This window comes from Mercenaria mercenaria, chromosome 3, assembly GCF_021730395.1.
Source record: "Mercenaria mercenaria strain notata chromosome 3, MADL_Memer_1, whole genome shotgun sequence".
NCBI classification, from domain to species: Eukaryota; Metazoa; Mollusca; class Bivalvia; order Venerida; family Veneridae; genus Mercenaria; species Mercenaria mercenaria.
The window spans coordinates 45,425,067-45,448,451 of NC_069363.1; the positions used below are offsets into that span (position 1 = coordinate 45,425,067).

Sequence of the window (23,385 nt, forward strand, 5' to 3'; positions counted from 1 at the left end):
ACATGCAGAGTAGATGACCCCTATCGATTTTTGGGTCACTGTGTTAAAGGTCAAGGTCACAGGAGCCTGAACATGGAAAACAATTTCCGATCAATAACTTGAGAACCACTTGACCCAGAATGTTGAAAAACTTCATAGGATGATTGAACATGCAGACTAGATGACCCCTATTGATTTTTGGGTCACTTGATCAAAGGTCAAGGTCACAGGAGCCTGAACAGTGACTTGAGAACCACTAGGCCAAGAGTGAATAAACAGTGTTAAAACACGGTTTTGCTATAAATTATTTTGATTCTAATATGTCTTTGTCGTAAAATTTAGATCAATATGATAGAACTGTTTTTTTGCATATGCATACTAACGGTGTAACGATATATCGCAATTCATTGTATCGTGATACGTTAGTCTGGCGATACGCATACCATATCATAGACTTCTTTCACGATACAGTTACAATACAGTAAAAAGTAGAAACAATGAATGGAAATATTTAGAAAATCAGTGTTAAAGATGGTAACTAAACAAATGTATCATCTATAACAATTTCTTTTACTTTTAAAACAAAATTTCAAGTAGTTTCCAAGTGTAGGAACTTTGTCATTTCATTTCATTTTGTCACATGAATGCTGAATGTGTATTGCGATACTTACCGTAGCATTACATCTGTATCACAATATGTATTGTATCGCAGGACTAGTGTATCGTTACACCCCTAATGCATTGTGCCAAATAGTAGCTCGTCACGCTCCTTTATTTCAACACACCAGGCCCCGGTTTCATGAAAAACATAAGTAATTGCTTGGCTAAGTCTGTTAATTCAAATGCTTGTTTTTTGCCTTATTTGTATCTTCAATGTTAACTTTTTCATCTATATCAAAACCGCATATGAGTATTTATTATATAATTTTTTTTTACAGAAAACGAAGAACAAAAATAAGAAATATACTTAAGCAAATACTCAAGTTTGTTATTCCGCGCTTAAATGAAAATGTTACATATGGGTGATTGAATTAAGTGAAGCTGACAAATGCTACTAAATATTGTATAATTTAGCCATAAATGCACCTTATAGAAAAAAAATCAACATTAAAAAAAGCAAAAGCACGATTTGAAAATAAGCGACAAAACTAAGTAATTTCTTAATTTTCTTTTGTGAAAATGGGGTCAGGACTGGAAATGGTAATAAATCTGGTATAATAATAATAATAATACGTCTTTCAGAAAAGTTCAGTTTGGGCGAAAATGATGCAAATTATTCTGCAAAGCGAATAGTCATCGTTGTATGTGTGCAAATTAATCAAGACAGTTGTGCAATGTGACATTTCATTGTAAACATGCTATTATATAAAATATTGGATCAAATTTGAAAGCACTGTTTCTAGATGCAAACATGGCGCTAAATATCACCTCAGTGTGACGTCAAGATAACGTTTGATGATTGATACATTGCTAGTCATATTAGAAAAATGCATAATTCATTTATTCAGCCGTTTTTGGTTTATATTTACATTGTCAGTGCTAACTTTATATCAAAAATGAACCAAACAAAAGTATAATTTAGGCACTGGCAGTGTCATTATATGCACCAGTGACAGTTTAAAGTCAAAAGTATATTTAAATGAAAAGTTCACTGTTTAAATTTAAGATGCAGTACGAGGAAGTAAGAAAGAAGCGACAAACAGCGACATTGAAAAGATCATGAAAGAGTGGCTGCGTTATGCTAAGGGCAGGGAAGGAGGACGCAAGAAAAGGATGGACAGAAAAATGCAGCAACAAAGAGAGAGGGCGGATATTGAAACTGATAAATAATGGATAGACACTAAACCATTAAAAACTTTCAGTCATAGAGAAAGAGGAATTAAAAAAGGGATAAAAAATGGATATATCATTATAATCATTAAAGGATATTTTCAATGATAAAAATGCACATATTGTAGGTACTGCACTGTACAAATAAATTGTCGTAGCCAATATTTCATGCTCCTTTGTTTTTATGTCACCTTAAAAAATGATTTTGTCTGGTTATCTGTCTGTCTGTCAGAAAATTTGTTTAAGTCTTGAAAGTAATTTCAGTTAACTTGGTGCAAATGATATCAGTTATGAGACAATGTGTACAAAAGATGACCTTAATAAAATGACTTGAGGATCCCATTTAAAAGCCAAGTCAGTTCAAATTCAGAGTTTAGATCAAAGGTCAATATATACTTAGTGTCTTCCAATGGTCATGGCTTTGTGCAGAGTTGGTTTGGAGAAAAAATATTCACATAAAGCAATAGATAATTTAATATTTTTTATACGCCCGTAGGGAAGTATTTTGTTATGACACTGGTGTCTGTCTCTGTCTGTCTATCTGACCAAAGTGAATAGTATAAAACAAGTCAATGGGCCAATGGAGTGCCAATGATTAGAATATGAAACCTGTCACTCGACTAAAGAATGAAAGCAGTCATGGGTTTAATGGAGGGCCAACGATAACAGTAGGAAACAAGTCATTGGGCCAATGGAGGGCCAATGATAGGAGTAGGAAACCAGTCGTTGGGCCAATGGAGTGCCAACGATATAAGTAGGAAACCAGTCGTTGGGCCAATGGAGGGCCAACGATATGGGTAGGAAACCAGCCGTTGGGCCAATGGAGGACCAACGATATGAGTAGGAAACCAGTCACTGGGCCAATGGGCAGCCAACGATAGTAGTAGGAAACAAGTCGTTGGGCCAATGGAGGGCCAACGATAGGAGTAGGAAACCAGTCGTTGGGCCAATGGAGGGCCAACGATAGGAATCGGAAACCAGTGGTTGGGCCAACGGTGTACCAACCGTTGGGCCAACGTTGCCCCAATTAGCAAAATGGCGTTGGGCCAACGGTGGCATACGTCGTTGGGCCAACGAAGCAAAAGCCGTTGGGCCAAGCACTGTCTGCTATCTGGGAAATCACTAAAACAGATATATTATTTCGATTCTAACACGTTTCCAAGGACTTCAAAGTACATCATTGACGGCATTCATTTAATATTTGCCCGTTTTCAATCGGTTTCTTTTCCAGCGCGCCGCTATGCCGTTTGACGCTATGACGTCAAATTTATGTAATGGCTTTATTTCACTCCCGATAGGTCACTCCCGATAGGTCAATATATGTTGTGGAAACGTCAGAGATATAAGTTACACATAAGTTAGAAGTACATTGCTCATAGGTTAGAAATATGTTACGCGCACGCTACACAATCGCCCAGCTTGTCGCCGAATGTCATCTTATGAGCAACTTCCATGAATCGTTTGTGAACTTATGCATAACTTACCTGTCGCTTACCTCTAAAGAATCTTGAACCATTTATCCGAGACACTACACGCCTCTACTGCTACTTATTAAATTGTCTTATACAGTTGTTTTAGCACTTTGCTTCTCATATGACTTATACATACGTCAATCATTTTTCATCTATTGCGGTATGTTCTGTCCACAACTATAAAAGTTTGTCTCTTTTTCTGGATTTGACATTTTATATGAGAATATTCTGCTACCGAGATCAAACATTTGACTTACTGGACATTTCGACTATATCGCAAAATTGTTATGTCAATGTGTGTGACAAGGGGATGCATAAAACACTCTTTTTGTGTCACGTTACCTACTTACATCATGAAATATCACATAACGACTGTTTGATACAGCCGAACATCCAGTAAGTCAAATGTTTTGTTATGAGTAATGTAATAATTCAAATAAAACATAGTAAGCTCTATCAATAGGCGTTTAAACAACTTCACACACACCTATCTACATGAACGTAATGACGAAACACAAAATATAGAACAAGCGTTGATGAAAATTATACCTATTCAGAAATTATAATACTAAGCTGCGTAAATTCTTCCTAGGACATTACATTAAAAGAAGGTATATTATCACGTGTAATTTCACTATCTAAAATCATGCTGTCAAAGATACCTTATCGCAAAAGTTAATAATATCTAAATGTTACTAAGTAAAACAATATACTTGATATAACAGAATGTTTAGTTTAAACAATATTTTATTATTTTTTTAAGCAACATACACATAACATGTACAACAAATTTTTACATGTCAAATACATGGATTGGAAAACAAGCTGATAGCTTATGTAAATTCCTTTCCAATAAACAGATTTACAACAATAAATGTACAAGGTTACGATCAGTATGACATTTATGAACATTGTAACGAGGTAATTCAATTTATACTTGAATAATGTTTCAAGAGTTGGAAAGTTGTTTGGGGTAGAGCGTCTTGAGAAATGACCTAAGTATACGGACTCTTTAAAACATGTGTATATGTCACGTTACTACAATCAAATAAAAAATTAATGTGAGAAATGAGTTAGAACGATAAAATCGATAGAAAAGAAAATAAGAGAAAGGAGGGGCTCACACAGCTCTTGACATCAGTCCAAAATACGAATACATTAACCGAATCGTTTAGAAGAAGATATAAAGCTTTGCACTTTTAGAAACACCTGACTGTTTTGTTCGAACGTGAGGTGCTCATCTCCATAAAGGAGATTGCTAACTGTTTTTGCACATGGGAGATTGCCAAGGTTTTCTTTCAAGGTCTATGCATGGTGTAAAGGGGACATTGAAGCAAGAAATGGGAAACTCAGTCTCAGGGGCTCCGCATCTGCAGAGAGCGGTATCGGTAATATAGTTCCTGTGAAGGTCAAAATTTAAAGAGCTGCAACCGAGGCGTAGACGAGTATGTAATATCTGGTTTTTACGTGTTCCAACGTTAAAAAGGGCGGGAGACTTTGTTTGTTGTTTCGTGATTTTGGTTTTGAAGGTGTGCAGAGTGTTACAATTTCGAACATCAGACGGGAGAGAATTTCAGCGTCAAGCATAAATAGCCGTTATCGTTAAATTAATTGTTCCGAGTAATATGACGTCAAATGTTAGAAATGACGTATCAAAATGGCGGCGCCCGTATTTTCACATGACAGTTTGTAAACAGAAGAAAATTTCAAGAAATGGATACGTTCGAGGTAATATTTTATAGAACTATTTGTAATGATGACAGAGAAAGTATTTTCAAATTGATTTACCCACATAACTTTTCAAAATATCAAGAGATCTACGTCTATAATCATTCAATATTCAAGCAAAGTCGAAGGTCGGGACCGGTCAAAATGCTTAGATTGTATAAATAATGGTGTTAGATTGCTTATTAACTTATGTCATTCTGGAATATAAGAAAAGTGTTAAATACATCTCTACAAGGCAGATATGATTATGAATACTGATTTTTGTTTGCAAATGCTCATGCATAGATCTGCTGTATTACGAAGATTCTATGCATATGAACAAATTTAGATTGAAAGCAATGCGGAAACAAACATGAATATGTTGCCAATTAGATGCTTTAGCAAATATTCAATAAAAATCATCCCGTTTATTTATGTTTCAACGACCTTGGATGGTAGGGATTTCGAAAAATTAAATCAACCTAATTTTTCATCGCTTAAATGCTTATCGTCGCAGTGGCCGAGTGGTTTGCGTGTTTGACTAGAGGGAAGAAATTTTCGAGTTCGAAACCTCATCTAGTCAACTTTTTTTCAACTTATTTTTTTTCTTTCCTGTTTAGTATTTTTTCATTAAATATATTTCAATGGCATGCTTCAATTACGAAATGTTTTATTTTTCATTTGCACAGGAGCTAAATGATCTTCTGTCATGCTTTGGATTGACAGACCAAACTGACATTGGCCGTTCTGCAGCAACTTATGATACTGATACTGATATTGAGGAGGTGCAAGATGTTAGCATTGAATCCCGTCTTCAAAGATATTACACAGCTACCCCCCTTGCAGAGGATTACGGTAATGAATCAGAAACTCAAGTTAATGAAGACACTAATGTAAATAGTGAAGATCCACAGTGTGATATTAACAATGTGAAAACCATTTATGACAGTGGATGCAAATGTACAAAAAACTGCTTCAGTAATTTCACTTTTTCTCAGCTTGAATCAAACATTCTTAATGTAAGGGAAATGACAAAAAGTGAAAAGGAAATGCTAATTATGGGCACTCTCGAGAGGATAATCTCTGATGCTAGATGTAAGGGCTTCTTAACTTTTCTCAGGAAAAGATGGCCAGAATGTACACGGACCGGATTCTGTTATATCAATGATTGATCACACCTTCCACACGTTTGGTACTGGAGAGACGGAATGTGGTATTCATGCTGATAATTGTTTCGGTAAGTATTTTCGTTGACTAGCGTAACGTTTCGTGTAGTTAATATCCTGTTTTTATAATTTCATTCTGTATGAAAGCTGCTGTTGACGGTCACAAAAGCCCCTTGACAAATCGTAGCTTAAGTAAAGATTTATTCTTGTGTTACATTGTTACAGTTCTATGTCTGTCCAGTTTCAAGAATATATGAGCCGCGCAAGTCGAAACATATGAACGATGTGTGATATGTACGACATAAAAATGTACATGTATACCGTATTAAATTTGAAAGTAAACGGCGATTACATCTTGAAGTTTGTGTTTTATTTGAGGTAGTTTATTTCTGACAATATTTATTATAAATAACGTTTATGTACAACTGTTTACCAGGTCAGAACAAGAACAGATACGTGCTGGCGTACTTATCATGGCGCACGATGACTGGGCGGCACAGAACAATCAGATATATGATGCAGTTACCAGGACACAAAAGGTTGTCATAATTAATTATTCAGTGCAACAGTTCCAAATCGTTAAACACTTCTATTTGTATTTGGGAATCATTTAGCTAAATCCAGTTTTAAGTATAAGACTAAAAGATTTCGATCCATACCAGCAAATGCACGTTGTGAAATGTTAAAAAAAAAAACAAAAAAAAAAACAAAAAAAATAACGACAATGTGTAATTGAGTATAGTAACAACTAGAATGTATATTGCTTTAAATTTTGACACACATTTTCAATGTGATTTTAGACCAATGAAGATTGCAAGTGATAATGTTACTGGTATTTAACTTTATACATTAACATCAAAACACTAATTAGTTATCTACATGATCAGTCATAACCATTCAGCGTGATACGTCTTCATATTCTTACTGTGCAGGTGCCTGATCGACGCCGGGTTTGGGACTATTAGACATTTACGGATTAAGTCTACGTGGACTGTGGACACCTAAGGCGATAGATTTTTCAAGGGGACCGTCTCAACATAGTTTAATTATATTATGCGCGATATGAAAAAGAGTTTATAACGGCAATAGGGTTTGAGTTATTATATCATCACTATGCGGTAGGTGATATAAATTTGGATGTGCCTGTTTTTAGCTCGACCTTTCGAAGAAAAAGTAGAGCTATTGCACTCGCTCCGGCGTCGGCGTCGGCGTCTCCGTTGGGTTAAAACTTTTGATAAAGTCAAATATCTCTGTTACTGTCAAAGCTATTGACTTGAAACTTAAAAAGTCTACACAAGGAAGAACAATCCCCGTAACTCTGATTGAATTTTTACAGAATTATGCCCCTTTTTAATTTATCATTTTTTGTTATAGTTTTTGATAAAGTCAAATATCTCTGTTACTATCAAAGCTATTGACTTGAATCTTAAAATACTAATTTACTATTTAAGTCTTCACGCGTAGAAACAATCCCCATAACTCTGATTGAATTTTGTTAGTATTATGTCCTTTTTTAACAGAATTTTTGGTTAAAGTTTCTGATAAAGGCAAATATCTCTGTTACTATCGAAGCTATTGACTTGAAACTTGAAATAGTTATTTACCATCAAAGGCTTCACCAGGAGAAACTATCCACATAACTCTGATTTAATTTTGATAGAATTATGCCCCTTTTTAACTTAGAATTTTTGGTTAAAGTTTTTGATAAAGTCAAATATCTCTGTTACTATCAAAGCTATATTGACTTGAAACTTAAAATAGTTATTAACTATCAAAACCTACACCAAGAAAAGCAAACCCCATAACTCTGATTTGGATTTTGGCAGAATTATGCCCTTTTTTAACTTAGATTATTTTGTTAAACGTTTTGATAATTTCAAATATCTCTGTTACTATTAAAGCTTTTGACTTGAAACTTAAAATAGTTATTTACTATCGAAGTCTACACAAGGAAAATCAATCCCCATAACACTGATTTGACAAGAAATTATAACTCTGATGTTGCTCAGTTTAAGCTCTATATGGAGGCACTCACGACAACGACTTTCAAGAACCGTACATGTCTGTGCATCCCTTGTGTGTAGAAGAAAACATATCGGATTGATTGTATAAACTGAAAACTGTCAACAAGAAATGAATTTCATTTCATTCATGTTTATGCCATAATACAGTATAGGTGGGAAGATTTGTTTATTTTGATTATTTTCCTATCTTCCGTTCATTTATCTAGTAAAAAGGCTGTCCATCTCTTTGTCCATCCACTACTGACAAATTAAAACAATAAAGTTATACGAATACAAATTCTTTAACGCGGCTAATACAGAAATAACAAGTGCTCCGCCAAGCGAGGCAATATACGCTCGAAGGATTATATCAGGGGATGGGAGCAAAATTTAAAGAACTTTACTGTTGAAGCCCCCAAACTGTGAAAAAGGACAACAAAGGGAGAAATTCCCGAAAAACTCTAAGTCCACTAAATCATTACCAGGTACAGATAAGTCAAAATACACCTTAACTTTGCACGGTACCATCAGTGTTGTACCACGGAAAAAAAGTGGTATTGGGTTTTTTTCCCTACGGCCAGTAATAAAAAAGTTACAAATAACCTATTTAGAGTAATTAAAAGGGAAGTAATTCAATAAAAAACAAATATTGTAAGTGACAAAAAAATGGATATGCCAAATAAAACAAAGAGCACCGCAATGCCAAAGCAAACTTAAACACAAACAAAGTCATGTGACATTTGACCCCCTACGTGTGACCTTGACCTTGGAGCGAGCCATGCAGCTCTGCACGTTCGTCTCAATGTGCGGTGACATGTGTGCCAAGTGTCTTTAAAATCCTTCAAGCAAGTTTTCAACCAGTTAAACATCGCACTCGAACAAAGTTATATGACCTTATGACCCTTAGTGTTGTGACCTTGACCTTGTATCTAGCCATCCAAAACATGCGCTCTGCACGTGTCTGGATGTGGTGGACTTTTGTGGCAATGTTCTTTTAAAATCCCTATACAGATCAAGAGTTACAGAGGCGGACACGATTGATGACCCTTAGTGTGACCTTGACCTTAAAGCAAAGCCACCTGTAAGGCGCTATGCACGTCCTCTTGAGGTGGATAACTTTGTTTCAAGTTTGGTTTAAAATCCTTCAGGAGCAGAAGTCGACACGAATTGTTAAAGGACAGACAGACAACCAGACAGACAGACAGACAGAGGAACACCCTTGTTATCCAAAATACGTCCCTTCGGGGTATAATAACAACAAGGAAAGGAGACGCAAGATATTACGTTTTCTACAGTTTTCACAATGTTTTTCCTGTGACCTACAATTTTGATTCCAACTGTCCCAGTTTAGAATTTTTCATGTTGGGACGTCGACGGAACGAGGAGAATACGGATACAACTGCGATCAGACTAGCTCATCTTTTCAACTTTGTCGCAGATGCGCAACTTTAATATTGAAGAATATTGCAGGAAAGTGTTTCCTACCAACATCAAATTAAAAATTTATCATGTGAGACGGTCCCTTGAAAAATCGATCGTCTTAGGTGTTCACAGTCCACGTCAGCTTTAATTCGGTAAATGTCTATTAAGAAGTTTGTATCGGCGTTTCGAACTGGTGACCACACTCCAGCACGTGGTAGATTTGTACACAGGTCGGCACACCAGTAAAGTACCGGTTACATTTACGACGAGAATGGGTGGGAGTGTGAGAGACTGGAAGATCGTTCCTCGGTGGATCGGTTCAAATAAGTGCCAAACATTTCCAAATATGATCACTTCCGCTTCAATTCAAAGCGAACCCCGGGTGTGTACCATGAAGGTTAGCGCAGACGTCACCGAGGAAATCCGATTTGTCATTTGCAAGACGAATATTTACGAATGGACACCTTTGATCTTCCGTAGTTATTAGGCAAGCAGGATCAGCAAGGAACGTCAGACGTATCTATACCGGCCCAAGTCAGGCCGCTGGTGAGGACGTCCGTTTTTATGGACGTTCTTTGTCCGGCCCCCTGCTTCGGTACGATTGGACAATCACATGTGTAGTGTAAAAATGAAGATATTACAAATTTATCCTGATGAAATGGCACTTAAGATAAATGACATTAGAAAACAAGGAAAATATGTTATTACTTATTTTTTAACATTCACCTTGAAGGGACTAATCAAGAAAAATTTCGTTACAATATGTGTAGTTTATTCCGCTAAATGCCCTCATAGAATTTACTTGGTAGTGTATACTCCATATCAGCGCACTGCAGTATGTGTAACTAATATTATTATATGTGACATCGATGCTGCATAAGATAAATAATTGAAGGATTGCTTTATTTTCTGTCATCCATGGTTTATGTACGTTGACGATTACTAATGTCGGACGTTTTTTTGACGTTACTTGACGTTCGTCTGGTAGAGTGGGTTACGATTTTTGTATTTTTACGGCGGTAATAGTCCATTTCAACTATAGAAAATATAATACATTGCAAGAAAGTTTAAAAATCGTATAAATTGATGTAATAACTGAAAAATAGTGAAAAAAAATTAGATTACGGCTGTTTATGCTTGATGCGGCTTATTTACATAAGACGTCCTTAAAACTCAAAAGTGATTTTCAAATCCTTTTGAAGTTTGAAATGTTATTATAGTTATAAATCAGTTTTTCTAATAATCTTTCTGTAAACTGACAATTGTATTGAACGACGCCTTTGAGAATATATAATCATGTTTAATAGCATATTTAGTCATAAATGCAAAACTGCACTCATTTAATGTCTAGCTTAATCGTGATTAATTGCATATTTTGTCATTAATGCAAATTAATGCACTCGCTTAATCGGTGCTGTATTTTCGTATTTCGATGGAATATTCTCGAGCGAGTGGGGTGCTCGATTTGCAAACAAATTAAACTATAACGAACGATAAATATCCTTTAGTTGTCCAAGTTCTTAAGGTGCAAATAATATGTCAAATACCAGTAGCCCCAGGCTGGCTGCTCCCATTAGACGTTCATCGGTAAGCATGACTTCTAGTGTTATCAGTAACGTTTTGTCAGTAATCATGTGATACAGTTAGATAACATACATTGTATTTTGATGTTATTGGAATGGAATATAAGACCTGGCATCTAAAGATGCATGAAAACGTCAAAACTGATGGTCAAATTAAACAAAATGAAATCGTGAATTTCTGTCCAGGGAAGTTTTCGAACAAACAAACAATTGTTACAATTATAGTTCACATCATTACGTTGTTGTCGTCTTTGATGAAGAAGAAGTCTTCAATAAATGGAGTTAAAACTACAGTTTTGCAAACTCCAGCTATCTCGAAGGCATTTTTAAGTCCCGCAAAGAAAACATGTGCACAAAATATCGATTTTAGTTTGAGTTTCGATTATCTCGAAGTAATCATATAATCATAGACGCTACTAAAGATAACATGCATTATTTCACATACTTTATGCATAGCATTATAACGTTGCGTAGAAAATTCAGCCTATATAAAAATAAGGTCGTGTACTCGATATTTCTTTAGACTGATTTTACCATTTTAACCTCAAACAAGTTGTTATAACATGAATCTATCGGAAAATACACAGTTCTGATGACTAATCCCCACAGAGTAAAAATCCTGCAATATAGATTTTATTAAAAATGCTTACAGCTGTTATTTGGATATTTTCTACCATGTGGTCAAATAAAATGCATGGGTCCGTGCGCTTATTTTGGCCCATGATTACAGGGATCCATCCGCATGTTTCAAACTGATTTTATGAGGAGCGTTTGAAACGTAGTGGCAACAGTTGCGGGCTATTGATACCTCAGTTATTTTCCAAGAAATGGTTATGTGAGACATTCAAAGTACTCACCACCTGACTGTACATACTATTTCAGGCCCAAAAGCCACTCAGAAAATGCATTTTGGAAGCGGTTTTTAGATATATTGTTTATACACCGATAAAAAGCGCTTCCAACTGCGCTGCACGTTTCAAAGCGGCGCCCTCTTAAGCATAATTTGATGTATGCGTTCAACCAAAAGTCATAATAGGAGAGATCAGGGCTATATGTTGGGTGTGGTAAAACCTCAATGTAATTCTCCTTGGAAGCGGTTTTTAGATATATTGTTTATACACTGATAAAAAGCGCTTCCAACTGCGCTGCACGTTTCAAAGCGGCGCCCTCTTAAGCATAATTTGATGTATGCGTTCAACCAAAAGTCATAATAGGAGAGATCAGGGCTATATGTTGGGTGTGGTAAAACCTCAATGTAATTCTCCTTGAGGTATTCTTGTACTACGGCAAAACGATGGGCCGGGACGTTGTCATGTAGCAGCTTAATGCCACGCGCCCCTGGTCTTGAGCGCTTTGTGTGTAAAGTGGGTAGAGAACAGCAGGAGAGGACATTTCTTTGTATAAAATGTACAGTAGCACTCTGTGTTCATAGCAGGGACTCGAGCACATAGAACTAGGACATACATAACCGCTGGCCGCTTCTGCTCCGCCGTGCTATAACAGGGCCTTCGTTATTTTCACCTACCCACATTTTATTATTCTCTTTATTGTCAGGCTCAAAAAAGTATAGCCACGCCACATCACCTGTACATGTAATAATTTCTTTTATATGCCTAGATTCATTGTTTTAATATTTGACGAGCAGGGCGGATGCTTTTTCTAAAACTACTTTTTCAAATGCTCCACGTATTACCAAAACTTAACAAAGAATAAATCATCAATATAAAATTCAAATGCACGCAGAAGATAAATGATGAGAAATGATTAACAATAAAATCGGATTACATTAAAACTCGGGACATTTACCGGAATCGCTGTCATTCCATGACTGAATGGCAAAGTGTAGCGGTCTAAATGCATCAAATGGTTGTATTTAAAAGCAATTTGGAATTCACTTAAAAGTAAGCGGTTGTTTACAAACATGAAAACCAATAAAGTAAAAAAAAAAACTCAGCATTGTGAGAAAATTCTGTAGCTTGAAATGAACTGGTGTTTTCTTTTTCTTTGATATTTATTGTTAGGTTGGAAAATTGCTTAAAATCATGATCTTATGTCTAGGTTGCTTATGATTGTTTTGAGCAAAATTATTTTTTTAGAAATATCGGTAGTGTCCGGAAGTTTTCGCAGCCTTGACAAATAATATATAATAGTGTTTAAGACATACTCACTTTTTCTTTCTATTTTTATGCCCAAAAAGTTATCGTATTTTTAACTTATTCAGAAATATTTTATCATAAGTAAAGTTCACTCGATCTGATAAAAATGTCATACAAATTTTACGAAACAATACAGATTGAGAAATACTACTTTTTTATTCACAAATGAAAGTATTATGTACATTTCTTCATATTTCCTTGAAAGATAATGTACTGTATATAAGATGCAACTTGTTATGAGTCATAAAGACACTGACACGCTCCCTTCTATATCTATTTTATTCCCATTTATAAACAGTTTTAGCCAACAATAACAGTTCCTTCATGTTCGCGCAACAGGAAACCGGAAAATATTGAATGTCCCCCACCAAGCGCTCCTGTGTCATTTTCCGTATTCTTTACCGATACGGCGTCACCGCGGCTCAAACTCAGTACCACCGTCTGACTGGCAGAATCCCATCCGCTACTTGTATTACCATGTACGTACATAATTGTTAACGGTGCGTTGTTCAAGTAATATCGAAAGTGGCTTGTTGAATGATACGACGACAGAATTGTTGTGGAAAATACGTATAAACCGTTGACGGGTGCGGTGAACACGCCAGTATGCCGGTTGTAGGACACAGGAGAGTTAGTCCCGTCAATGTTTGTTACCACATCATCAAAGACAATTGTCTGCTCAACTCCCAGATGTGTCTTTTCCTGTCCAAGCTTTGCAAAGAAGGCTACTTCTGTCTGCATATCCGCTTCTAGACTTCTTTTATCGTAGTTTTCTAAAATGGTACAAAAGGAAATCAACTGAATATATGACTAAACTTTGACACGGGTTCATCTACAGCAATAGCTGCTCAGATTTTTCTGAGTTCTTACTTCACATACTTCTTTTTTTTCGCGTCCTGCAATAATAATAATTTAGTATTGTCGGGACAGTCTTTATCTATTCTGATTGACCTAGAATGAAAGTTAACATACTAAACATAACATTATTGCTTTATTAAGAAATAAATGGAAACCTGTTTATAAGAATTTCTTACTTGATATTTTGGAACATCCTTCAAGCCTATGGTGAACTTTTTCAAGCTCTGTTCTGTAAGATACTTCCATAAGTTTCATTTTTTGTTGGTCCTGTTCGACCTGATTGTGTAAATATTTTATTTCAGCGCGAAGTCTAGCTTCAGAACTTTCTGCTTTCGCTTTCATTTCTGCCACACTACGTTCCATGGCATCCAGTCTTTCTTTGTATTCATCATTTTGAGAATGAATTCCATGAAATAAAACTCCAGACATAAAGTAAATAAAAAGTTTCATATTTCTATTTTATGACGTTACCAAAATCAGAAACTTATCTAAACTGAAGACATACAACTGATAACCTACATTCACGGTTTGTCTTTCTGTCACATTTTTTTTTAAAGGACAAGCTAAGCTCTATTTGGGACATATTAAAATTCATTTGCAACTGTCAAATTAAATTATTGTTTCTTACATTAATGTTTATATTCTATGTTGAATTTAACTTTTACTGATAAAGTTATCATTTTATTCAAAGTATGCCCCTGAATATTACTAATTTCACCAAAATGTAAGAAAATAGGCATGAATATTTTTGTAGCGGGCTCATTCAATGAGCACAAGCCCATTTTGAACATAGGTCCAGCTACTTCATTGAATTATTTACGATCATTTCTTGGTTGTTTCCAAATAGGTTTCCCATACCCCAAATGTAAAGTTTTTTATTTACGACAAAAAAAATCAGTTATGAACAAATTACAAAATATTACATGCAGTTCGGTAAAAACAAGGATGAAGCAAAGCCAAGTTTCAAACACGCAGTCTCCACATAACTAGTTTTTGATGAGAGGAAACTTAAACTTTACTTTTTTTAAAGAATTTCAGTTTTTGGTCATATTTGGATAAATACCAATTTTCTCCTTTTGTAAAACTTAAATCAATGTTAGAGGTGTCCAGTTATGGTCCTAGATGGTTTTCTTACGTTCAAACGTATCGTAAACAGTGGGTCACAGTATTTCGGCTATCCCATTGAAGCCTACTTTTTTAAAAAAAATGTAGGTTTACACGTGATTTGATTATGGAATTAATCTTTTTTTATTCCATTTGAAAAACCGCAATCCTCTGTCTTTTTACGGTACTTCAGTTGTACGTTCGAATATTTAAATCTGTCTCTGTATCAAATTATTCATTAAATAAGAAATCGGACTGAACAGATTAGAAACACGGAGACAGTATTAAATATTACTTTACATTAAGTGTACTAGTATGTCAACACTGACAAAGAAAAAAAATTAATTTATGTAATATCTAAAAAACAAAAACAGTATATGTTTTTTCCGCCATTCAACGTAACGTTTACTTCATGACGTCACGTCGTTGTTTATATTTATTTATCCTGATGAAGGCGTAAAGCGCCGAACGTTGATAAAGATAAATATTCAGTGTTGTTGTTGAATTTTACCATCGTAACACTGACAAAGTGCATACAAATAAAAGATTGCACAAGCTAAACCAAATATAAATGTTTGAATATATCAAAATATATGACATTATGCTCGCTCGGAAAAATGTACTTTCGGTGACCTTTATAAATCTAACCCTTTAAAAACAAAAAGAATTCAAAATTAAAATTATAATCTTTATCCTTACATTCTGCAAAAAAAGGCAACATCAAGGGGTCAGATATAATTTGTTTATTCTTGGTCAGTGACTAAATAAAGCTTGGCGGATCTTTTTGGATTTCTTTTAAAAAAAAACGACGCCTTCTTGTTTTTTGAGAATAAACTGCTACTAAAGACATATTTATGAATTATTTCCTAAACGGGCTTTTATTAGGTATGTGAGACATCACATAATGTATAGTGTTGCATTACCGTACTTGCGATTACTACAAACAGTTTTTATATCGGAAACGCTCGGAGAAACGGAGGAAAGTGACTCATGTATAGCGTTGTTTCAGAAAAAGTTTTTTTTAGCTTTTACACGTCAATCTAGGATTATATTTGTCCTCTGTAATTGGAGTGTTATTGAATAAAATCATCGAGGAAAACGGTTTGCCTATTTGTTTTGTCAGCGGGCGATATGCCGTGTACGTGTATATAAGTCTCGTCAAATCGTTTGCCTTGTTGAGGATGGGCAATCGAGATTCAACTGAACTTCGGACAAAAAAACTTCACCTTGGCAGGCAAATTAAAAATTAGTCTTTTATGTTAGCAGAACAGAGAAGTCAGACACAAAGCAGAACAAGGGATAGCCTTTGTTTTTCGCTCATATTTATTTATTTTATTTTAAGACTGTCTTGTGTAATGGGAGCGTCGTATTAATTTCTGTGCAAGACAGACTCAGGATTTGTTGGTGGGTAAAATTTTGAATTTAATTAAAGAATGATTTAGATAAGAAGGTAGGATAAATAGAAACATTAGGTTACTGTCTTATAAAATTTAAATTTACTTAAATTCATATACGAAAAAATAACGGTCTCGGCGAGCCTCGCTTTTATATTTTCCCGACTCGCTTTAATAATTTTAATAATATTAAGGACAGTAACCTAATATTCTCTATTTATCTATTTCATTGGGGCAGTTAGGTCATATGACGTTGACGTTTGTTTTTTGTTTAGCCTTTGACGTTAAGACCATTCATTGTGATTAAAACACTGTCTTTAGAATGTAACAATGTTTTTAGAAACTTTCATTCACATTTAAACTGAAACCATTTCAAAAGCGATGAATGTCTTATTTTGTTAAAATGTTCAATCTGTAGATATTGTCGTCACATTCGACTTCCCTGTCACTGATCCAAGCCTTCTGCGACTGCCATCTCTAACGCTAATTGATGTTTCAAAAACTCCAATAGCTCGTGATCCTTTGCATCGGAACAGGGCTACAATTTCTGCGCGGAATCGCGAGCCACTAATTGTATATAAAACAAAATTTAGGGTCGCATTCATGTATCCAAGTAAGTTCACGACTGTATAACACAACCATATAGCTTCTGCTTGTTTTGTATATTCCGGATAGTTATCGCATGCGAGTTCATTAGCCTTTGCAATGCCATAAGGAATGTAGATATAATAAATTGACATTGGGGTCTGACTCAAGAAGAACACAACACTCAGTAAAATTAACACAATCGTTATTGTCTTCTTTTCTTTTTCAGCCTTCTCAGTGTTGCCTTTTGGGTTCATGACACTCATTCTCTTCCTTTTCACCTCTGATGTTTTTAGTTTAAAGATGATGATGCCGTTTCCAATGACAAGAATGATGAAAGGTAAAGCAAAGGCAATGACAAAATTAATCCAGTGCCAAATGTGATGAAAAAAATAGGAGTATTCCTCATATATAGGCATGCAGGTTTTCACCGCGTAGTATTTTAGTTCAGATGTTCCTAGACCATAAAACCAGTGAGAGTTGAGTCCAAAAATGGTGGCAAATTGTACGATTATCACCACCTTAGCAAAGGTAGTGGTGCAGCTGGATCTTACTTTGTGAGGCCACAAAACGCTTACAACCCGTTCTATCGTGAGAGCGACCAGTAACCAGGAGGAAAACTGCAATGTACCATAGGTTAACCAAACTGTAAACTTGCAGACAATTTCGTGTAAACTCCTTATATCATACTTCCATGTATGTCTTATCCATTGTCCTAAGATGTCCCTTTTGAGTAAAAAACAATGTATCTGATATTGCAGCGTAACCAGGTACAGGCGTTGTCGAAGACATTTTTTCTACTTGAGCGGCTGATACTAGTATAGTTCAGAAGATTTCGAATACGCCGAAACATTTTTAAGCGCGGTGTATCCTGTAGCAATCCAATCTTTCGCTTCTAGGTACCGCCCCCCCCATCTGGAGGTAGCCGGTCTGGCGTTGGAGAACAATTCGGCCAACCTGGCAATAATGCAGGCGGTAATTGTTTTACTACAGCTCCAATGGTCGCATTAATTGTATTGTTTCCTAAAGAGTAGTTCGGCATTTTCATAACGGTTTAAAACTACGTTAATATGTACGAATGCTGACAAAAAGACAAGTTATGTATAACGCTATAACTGGTCTGCAACATTTATTTATAACGAAGTTCGCAATGAAAATATTAATTTGCTAAATTGTATCAATTTGTCATCAGTGAAATATTACAGGCTGTTATATATTTACAATTTGTTTCTACTGTCAACTAAAATGAGGCTTCTGCATTGAGATTCGTTTAACTTCGATATAATTTAGCAGGGCGAAAGAAACAAGATTGGACACCAAGTAAAAATGAAACAAATAATTATACATTCGATTTTTTTAGTATCGTCTGCCTGCAATTAAGAAATGATTTATGGCAAACCGTGTTTTAACACTTTACACGATGGGCGGTTATACGTCGGGCGTAATAATTACGCGAGGGTGCAGTCCGAGTGCACTTATTTCGTACGACGTTTAACAGCCAGAGTGTATAAATAGTGTTCAAATGTGGTTTTGCTATAAATTATTTCGATTCAAATATGTCTTTTGTAAAATTTAGATCAAATGTGATAGTACTGTTTCTTCGCGCATGTATGGCGTCAAGTGGTAGACCGTCACGCTCCTTTGTTAATACACGTCAGGATCGAAAATGGTAATTTAAATACGTCTTCCGGAATAGTTCCATTTTGGCGCAAATGATGGCGAAATTATTCTGCACAGTGAATAGCCAGCTCAGCATGTCTGATGCATGTCTGTAAATCAATCAAGACAGTTGTGCAATGTGACATTTCGTTTTAAACTATTTAAAAATATTTGATAAAATTTTAATGCGCTATTTCTCGACCTAAACATGGCGAAAAATATCACGTCGACGTGTCGTCAGCATAATACAAATACTTGCACTGGTGTGCCACCTTGAAACAATTAATGAGTATAGTTCGACCGCAGGATTAATAATTCAACATTATTGCCGCTAGCAAGGAGAACAGGATTACTGTTTTAAAGTGTTGATATGATGTATGATGATTATGGCATTCATTAGTCAGGAAACTGTTAGATTATAGGGAAGAGTCAATACTGAATAATTCACAATTAATTGATAATAACGTGTTATTTGATAGAATACTTTGTGTTGAAATGAATATCGTCCGCATGGATACAGTGATTTAGCTTTTAAACCAAAGAGATTTTTTTTATTGTGTCCTATCTATGGCAGTTCTGTAGTGATGCTAAGAAACATTGGCGTTAGGTAGGCAATGCGTCAGTAATTGTGAAGTGCAGGGACAAAAGCGGTACATATACGCTTTTATGATGGTATCGGACAATGAACATACAAATTTTGTTTGAAAATTATATTGTTTGAAGTATAATACATCAAATTTAGACAATGACAAGTGAAAATTTTAATACTCCTAATAATAATAATACTTCTTGCACGTTCTTTCCACATGACGACGCTGCCAGTAAATACGATGATATTCTAAAAACCGTTCTTATATCAGAAGTTAATGAAATGTCTCGTAGGTATGGACATATATGACTTCTAAGGTATCTTTTCACACGAAACTGTTCGTTTATGATAGAACAAAACCACGAGTTTTTTGTCAGGTGAATATCTCAATTACTTATTATGCTCCCCCCCCCCCCCCCCCCCTTCGAAGAAGGAGGGGGTATATTGTTTTGCAGATGTCGGTCGGTCTGTCCGGTCGGTCGGGGGGGGAATAATTGTTTAGACCAATCCGTTTCGGATGATAACTCCAAGTTACACTTGGGCCTAGGATCTAAAGTTGATAGGGGTGGTTGATGGTCATCACCAGCAGATGACCCCTATTGATTTGAGATCTGTTTGTCAAAGGTCAAGGTCACAGGACCCTGAATAGTATAAACAGTTTCCGGATGATAACTCAAAGAACATTGGGCCTAGGGTCATGAACGTTGATGAGGTTGGTTCATGGACTAGCGATGACCCCTATTGATTTTGAGGTCAGTATGTTAAAGGTCAAGGTCACAGTGACCATGACACAGTAAAACGATTTCCGATGGTAAATCATAGAACGCTTAGGCCTGGGTATCGAAAATTGCTAGGGAGGTTGGTCATGACCAGAAGAATGACCCTATTGATTTTGAGTTCAGTATTTGAAAGGTCATGGTCACAGTGACCAGGACTGTTAAAAAGGTTTCCAGGCAATAACTCAAGAATGCTTGGGCATAGTGTCAGGGGGAAAATTGATTGTTAGGTTGGCCATGACCAGCATATGACCCCTATGATTTTGAAAGTCATTAGGTCAAAGGTCATGGTCACATTGGCCAGGAAACTAGTTTAAATGGTTTCTGTCATCTTGTCCAAAACCATAGGGCCTAGTGCTTTGATATTTGGTATGTGAGCAAAAATCTAGGGTTCCTCTTACCAAGATTGTTCAGATTATTTCCCTGGGGGTCAAATATGGGCCCCACCAGGGAAGTCCAGTCAGATTAAACCGAATTGTAGAGAACTTGTGTTTTACAGTGAGCTATAATTTCTGTTCCTTGTGCAATTACTGAATGCATCAAGGGGGGCCATTTCGTGTTCGACGATGCTGCCTCCCCCTACCCTGCTCTCCTTGTTTTTTTTTTTTTTTTTTTTTTTTTTTTTTTTTGTTTCTTTTTTTTTTTTTTTTTTTTTTTTTTTTTTTTTTTTTTTTTTTTTTTTTTTTATTTTTTTTTTATTTAAGTCATTTTGTTAGCCATGAAATAAACTATTTGTAACGTATACTTCATTTATCCTACTAAGTTCATAGGTAAAAAGAACAATGGTGTTGATTTTCCTAACGGTGCAGATGATTATTACTATCATGAAAACACTAGCACACACTCTATCATGGTAGAAATTATGTTTTTCGTGCAATGTCAAGATTTCTTTGTTTTCAGTATTTTGATAAGGTATTGAGTTTTCGTTTTCGTAAAGGATATGCTAAAAAAACTATAGTAACTTGAAGAGTACTCGAATATTATCACTTAGAGTTTGTAACATAACCGTTATACTGCTGATTTCAGGAAACCTCGCCAAATGGGCGTTTACATCAAACGCAGGTAGTAAATGACGTAGCTGTCACTTTAGTTATCGGTGATTGCTCCGCCCAAAATTATATTTCTATCGGTCACAATGGTTTAAAGTTACAGAAAAGAATCGAGAAATCAACGATGTAAAGGGTTGGTTACAAAAGTAAAACATTACGAGAGTTTATTTCAAGATAATCCTGCATAATACATACATACATGTGCATGTACATAAACGCAGCATATATACTTAAAACTATTTAGATTATAAGATTCTTTCACCGGTTGTAGGTGCAGATGGGAATTTCCGGCCTCGAGGGTAACTGTTTAGGCAGTTACGAGGCTCCAGCCGAGTAGTACCGCGTAAACATTTATCCGAGAGCCGGATCATTTCCCCATCTGCACCTAAACCAGTGACAGAATCTTTTTCTTGCTACCTTATTAAAAGAAAAACAAATAGAAATGAATCAATCGAACGGCTTTCCTTTTTAGAACTATTTCTTCTAGCAGCGTATTAAACAAAGCGCGGGAAACCAACGTCCGTAAACAGGAAAGGCGTCATGACGTTTTCGGAAACAAATAACAGGTTTTGTTCCGGTTTGGTATTATCAGTTGCAGCCGTAACGTTGGCGAATTTTTGATAAAATACGTTTTTTGGAATCGAGAAATATACTATCAGGAAACAAGAGCAATTGTCAAGGTATCGGATTTTTATTCCGTTTTATGAAAATAAAAATGTAAATTGCTCATATATGTAGTTCGTAATACGTCATTTACAGCACGAGAGTCCATCTTACACCGGGGTGTAAGATGGATTTTTCCGCCGGTATAAAATACGGAAAAATCCCCGTCTGGTATGCAAGAATATAGATTTGAACTGTATAGATCGACAGTGATGTGTATGATTTGTATTTATAGCAACTCTCGACGAAATACAACAAACTGCTACCATAAATTTGACTGTTATATGTATTTATTTTAAATTGATGTATCCAGTCTTCGGAAAATGTCCACGGATGTCGGTCATGGAAATAGTTTCAAACGCGGAAAATATCGCATACTCGATGAAGTCTTTACTTATTGAACTATAAGGTTCGTTCAATTTTGCTTTCAATTGTGAGAAAACAAACTCGGCTACATTTATTTATTTATTTACTACATGCAGTATCTTATCGAAATACAACTGAAAGTTTTGTCTCTAGAATCGTGAACGACTGCTTATACCTAGTATGTTTTAAGAGCCTCAAAGTTCTGCCGCAGCTTGTCATTTAGTTCTTGTTACATAGAGAATGGAAGTCTGTGACCATGCACTAGATTCTGTAATAAAGAGTTTTATTGTCCAGTCGCCACTCAACGGTTTACATGCAGTCCTCCTGTCATGTGGATTGCTATTTTAGCGCGCCAATTATGACTGATATCACTCTTAGACTACTGAACATGCTTTCAGGTCACTGTTATATTATAGCAGTCTTGTTCTGTTTTGATGAGTGCGACCGAGTAAGTCGCGGGCAATCTTGGCACACTTTTATTTTTAATTTTTGCTTCAAAAATTACTTAATGGTGCAGATAAACACGCAGCTATTTTTCTTTAAACTAGTACGCATTTCCTTTCCTACGTTTGGTGAGATGTAATCTGTACAAAGTGATGCGGTCATTATAATTATAAGTCCATCTGAGTCTGATTACTACACCCAGTCTTCCAGGTTTCAAGTGGGTTAATATAGGTTGTCTAAGATGCTGTGTATTTCGATTTTTCCGAGTTCGACGCCGAGAATTTTCGAAGTTGGACAAGCATGACAGGAAAACTATAGTTATGATTTTAAACTAACAAAAGCACATGTGACTCTGATTAAATGCATATCATATCGTTTGTGACAGGCAATCTAACAGTGAATAAAGTATAAGCCAGATCGCCTTCTACAAACTCTGTGAACGTAGAGGTTCAGTCTTAACTATCACAGTAGATAAAATACTTTTACCATATTTTCTTCAAACTGTTATAACAATACAAAGGATCGTCGTCGATTAGAATTTCATTGGAAACGTTGTCCTCATATGAAAAATTATACATTA

General features: G+C 35.7%; 3 protein-coding genes and 1 long non-coding RNA gene across 4 annotated transcripts; 2 read left to right on the forward strand and 2 right to left on the reverse strand.

Annotated features, from left to right (window-relative positions):
• Nucleotides 1-4,733: 4,733 nt before the first annotated feature.
• Nucleotides 4,734-6,087, forward strand: LOC123539242 (uncharacterized). Its single transcript, XM_053539674.1, has 3 exons — nucleotides 4,734-5,009; nucleotides 5,678-6,007; nucleotides 6,082-6,087. Exons 1-3 carry the CDS (start codon nucleotides 4,995-4,997, stop codon nucleotides 6,085-6,087), a joined length of 351 nt encoding a protein of 116 aa, XP_053395649.1. The 5' UTR covers nucleotides 4,734-4,994.
• A 20-nt stretch (nucleotides 6,088-6,107) lies between these two features.
• Nucleotides 6,108-8,560, forward strand: LOC128556029 (uncharacterized). Its single transcript, XR_008370402.1, has 3 exons — nucleotides 6,108-6,225; nucleotides 6,591-6,693; nucleotides 7,087-8,560. It is a non-coding gene; the product is annotated as an uncharacterized LOC128556029 (long non-coding RNA).
• A 5,023-nt stretch (nucleotides 8,561-13,583) lies between these two features.
• Nucleotides 13,584-14,682, reverse strand: LOC128556030 (complement C1q tumor necrosis factor-related protein 3-like). Its single transcript, XM_053539927.1, has 2 exons — nucleotides 14,353-14,682; nucleotides 13,584-14,091 (listed from the first exon to the last, which is right to left on the reverse strand). Exons 1-2 carry the CDS (start codon nucleotides 14,624-14,626, stop codon nucleotides 13,619-13,621), a joined length of 747 nt encoding a protein of 248 aa, XP_053395902.1. The 5' UTR covers nucleotides 14,627-14,682; the 3' UTR covers nucleotides 13,584-13,618.
• Nucleotides 14,683-17,081: 2,399 nt separating this feature from the next.
• LOC128555883 (uncharacterized) lies at nucleotides 17,082-17,525 on the reverse strand. Its single transcript, XM_053539675.1, has one exon. The coding sequence runs from the start codon at nucleotides 17,523-17,525 to the stop codon at nucleotides 17,082-17,084; it is 444 nt and encodes a 147-aa protein (XP_053395650.1).
• Between the last annotated feature and the right edge of the window lie 5,860 nt (nucleotides 17,526-23,385).